Genomic DNA, 3,895 nt, shown 5'->3' on the forward strand with positions numbered 1-3,895 from the left:
CCTCCAGCTGCAGAACATTAATAAAAATATGTTTTAAAAGCTGGTGTCTACAGGAGCTGTAATATTCCCAAAAATACATATTTGATACCAAAAAAAAAAAAAAGAAAAGAAAAAAAAATCACGTGAAAAAATGTCCGAAATCACACTGAAGGAACACGCACACACACACACACACACACACACACACACACACACAAATAAATAAAATATGGTACATTTGACAGCTAACTTCCAGTTATTTACAGTGTAAAGTATATTGCTGATTGTGGACACAGAGTGGGAGGAGAGGCTGAGTAGAGTGTGTCGATGGCGAAGCTTCCGTTCATTCTTGCACACGCCCGCTGTGCCGAAGAAAGGAGCTTCGGATGCCAAAGAGCAAAAAAAAAAAGAAAAAAAAAGGGGGATGAAAAAGAGGGGAGGTTCCCATGGTGATAGCTCCGCCTCCGCACCGAGATGGATATTCTTCAGTCCCCCCACCCCCCCCCCCCCCCCCCCCCCCCGTGTCTGTGTTCAGCAGACACACAGGCTTCTTCTCTTACGACCAAAGCCCCAAATAAACCGTATTTTTTTAAAAAAAGAAAAGAAAATAATCAGTTTAAAAAGGATGTCTGTTAAAAAGTAGAAATCCTTGCCTAAAACTGACCGTTACCTTCGACGTAAACATATATATTTATATTTATATATATGTATGTATTTATATATAGCTGTTTGGCGCCCTCCTTTTCCAGAGTCATTTCACAGCGTTAGCGTTAGCCGCCATAGTCAAACGGACGTCTTTGCAGCTCAGCGATGTCGACGCGCGCGCGGAAGCATCCCGGACAGCCTCCTGCGCGGTCTGCCGGACTCACAGTTAGCAGAGTACGAACACCGCCGGGAACCGCGATTATAGCCGCAGTTACAGAGAGGTCCACAGGGGGCGCTGTTGTTTCCCCCGGCAGAGAGGAAATATTGCACTGGTGTCCCGAGCTGTTGGAGCCGTCGCCTGGCCGCACTGCCACGTGTCCGGGGTGGGGTGGATCGACATCCCGAAACAGGTCCAGCCGCCCCCCCCCCCCCCACCACGGGGCTCGACCCTGCTGAGAGGGGCGGAGCGAGGTGTGGAGGAGGAGGAGGAGGAGGAGGATGACCCGAGAGGAGGAAGATGGCTGGCGTCCTCTCGCTGCGGCAGTAGAGGGACGATGCGTGGCGATGGACAGTGGAGGGGGTGGATGGGGGGGGTGTTTGTAAAAGCGCAGTTCGTCAGCAGCCCCCACCCCCGTCCCGCCCCCTCCTGGCTCGTTTTGGGAGTACAGGATCCGTTACTGATGCGCTGATCAGCTGCGCGGGTCTGGCTCAGTTCTGGTGAGTTCTGACTCAGTTCAGAAGGCAATTCAACACGAGTGGACTTATTGTAGACATGAACACCTTTCACAGTTCAGCACTTAAGGTTCTGCATGTGTGTGCGTGTGTGTGTGTGTATGTGTTAGTGTGAGAGTGTGTGTATGTGCATGTGTGTGCGCATATGAGCGCGCGTGCATACATGTGCGTGTGTGTGTGTGTGTGTGTGTTTTTTGGGGGGAAGCCCATTCCGTAATTCTTCTTAGAGTTCTATGGTCTGTGAAACCTAAAAAGCAGAAGAGAAATGGAACAGTGCTGTAAATAACGCTCCTGCATGACTAACCTTCAAAATGTGCACCACAGACCATTCTTCACAAGGCACTTCTGGTGTGCAAGCATCTCTTCTTTTTGAGTTAAAAAAAACCGTTCAAAATACACCACTGTCTCGCTTTTTGCCTCTTGGAAATGGCTACGACTTTGTGCTACTGATGTTGATAAAAATATGCATTTAAAGACTACTTCTATTCGTTGTCACGGTAGGTGGCGATACTCCTGGTGCCCTGCAGGGGGCGCCGGGGCGGGGCGTACCTGGTCAGGTGGCGGCTGGACTCGTGCACCTCCATCTCCGTGCTCTTGAACTCGTTCAGCTCCTTGCGTATGGCGGCCTGCGGGCGGGACAGCGGGGCGGGGGCGGTGAGATCAGAACGCAGCGAGAGTAGCGCCTGGTTTCGTGGTTACGGCGCGTGGCTAATTCACTGGCGCCGCCCCGCTCAGACGCGGCAGAGCATGGGCCGCGGTGTCGGAAAAACGCCCGGGGGGGGCGGGGCTCTGATGCGACACCGCCGCCGCGGTTTACGCAAGCGGCCGGTCACGCGATAGGGCCGGGGGAGAGGGGGGGGAGGTGGAGCGACACCATGCAGCCTGTCAAAAGGGTGCTGGCCCGCGCTCCTTCCCCCCAAAATGCATCATTTTTTAAATTAAAATTGTTATCATTATCATGATCAGCTCCCAAACACCTCATTGCAGTGTTCTCGATAATAAGCCCCCACCCCCACTCACGCCTCCCTCCCCCCCCCCACCCCAGCCTCGCTCGGGCCCCGCCCACCTTGTCGGCCGCCGTGAGCCGTGTCCAGGGCTTGTCGGCCCGCCGGTCGTAGTCCTGGGCGTCGGCCACCTCCACGTAGTCGCTGAAGCGGATCAGGATCTTGGCCTCCCTCAGCTCCTCCACCGTGGGCCTCTGGCTCAGCTGGAACGGACCGGTCGGTTAGTCCCCGCGCCACGGCTAGCGTTAGCACCCGCTAGCGTTAGCGCCGCCAACGGACGCCGAGACAACAACAGCCAACAGCCCCCCTCCTTCGAAATTTCAACAGCCGCCGCAACTGTTGGCCTGAAGAGTCGGGGGTAGTGTAGCCAGCCAGTACTCGACCTCGCTTTCCCCTTGGCTCTTAGAAACGAGCGCCAGAACGTGGCGAACGTGAACGCGATCCCCTCGTCTGTCGAGCGCCGCCTCTAACCGCCGACACTAAGACCCAATTAATCTGCCGGCGGTTTCCACGGCGCCCCTCGAACGGATCCCCGCGCGAGGCTGGACTCGGGCCCGCCCCTGACCGCGCGACAGACCTCCCCTCACAGGGCCTGAACTCCCAGAATTCACAGCGCGGACGCGTGTGAGCTCGCAGCTTACCGCCAACTACGCCGAACAGGCAAAGCCGCGAAAAACAAGCTGCAATCCAATCAGAACTGGAGGTGGAGGAGAGTCTGATTGGGTCAGATGGGTCTCTGCTTGGCTAATCCTATTCACCGTACATACAGCAGCCAATCAACGTTCACCGTACCTACCATCAGCCAATCACCATTCACTGTATACCTACCATCAGCCAATCAACATTCACTGTACCTACATGAGCCGATCCACAGCGCCACAACCAAAAACAAGACCAATATCCCTGTAAGTAGAACAACTTGCATACATCAATGATGACCTTGACACCCTTCATAATAAGAGTCCATATGGTGGTAGTGAAGCTCATAACTCGGTTAGGCCTTCATATTAAGAGTCCTGTAGGTTGGTCGAGGCAGGCATGGATTCGCTGGAGGCTGACCACCTGCGATCAGACGGCTTTGACATCTGCGATTTTTCTTTATGGACGACCTCATAAGAAAGCGTGTCAAATTTTGTTTACGTAAGCGGCGTTTCTGGGGGAATAAATCTCCTGCCGGCCGGGTGTATATTTCTCCCAGGGATTGAGCGAGGGGTGGGGGGGGGGTGGGGGGGGGGGTGCAGTGCATCTGGAGTACGCTGCCAGCGCTCATAAACCTGGAGAGAGCGATCGGCCTCCCTGATGGCCTCGTTTCTGGGGGCAGGCCCTGGGTTGTGTAACTGACGATGTCATAACGGCAGTCTGCCGATGCTCTGGGCCCTTACTGCCAGAGCACGGACCACATGACTCGCGTTTCCATGGCAACAGCATTCGCTCCCGGACACATACACGCACCCCCACAGTGACAGTCATGAGGCATGTACACACGCATGTACACACACAACAGTCACGCAGCATGTACGCACAATATCTCACTA

General features: G+C 54.6%; 1 protein-coding gene across 1 annotated transcript in view; it reads right to left on the reverse strand.

Annotated features, from left to right (window-relative positions):
* Window positions 1-572: 572 nt before the first annotated feature.
* phactr1 (phosphatase and actin regulator 1) overlaps window positions 573-3,895 on the reverse strand; it is a 27,266-nt gene continuing 23,943 nt past the window's right edge. The window contains exons 9-11 of the mRNA XM_035414680.1: window positions 2,423-2,570; window positions 1,906-1,982; window positions 573-1,603 (exon numbers count right to left, since the gene is read on the reverse strand). Of these exons, the coding sequence (XP_035270571.1) occupies window positions 1,588-1,603; window positions 1,906-1,982; window positions 2,423-2,570 (241 nt within the window). The 3' untranslated portion in view covers window positions 573-1,587. The remainder of the gene's footprint in view (window positions 1,604-1,905; window positions 1,983-2,422; window positions 2,571-3,895) is intronic.

This window comes from Anguilla anguilla, chromosome 4, assembly GCF_013347855.1.
Source record: "Anguilla anguilla isolate fAngAng1 chromosome 4, fAngAng1.pri, whole genome shotgun sequence".
In the NCBI taxonomy this organism is placed as follows: Eukaryota; Metazoa; Chordata; class Actinopteri; order Anguilliformes; family Anguillidae; genus Anguilla; species Anguilla anguilla.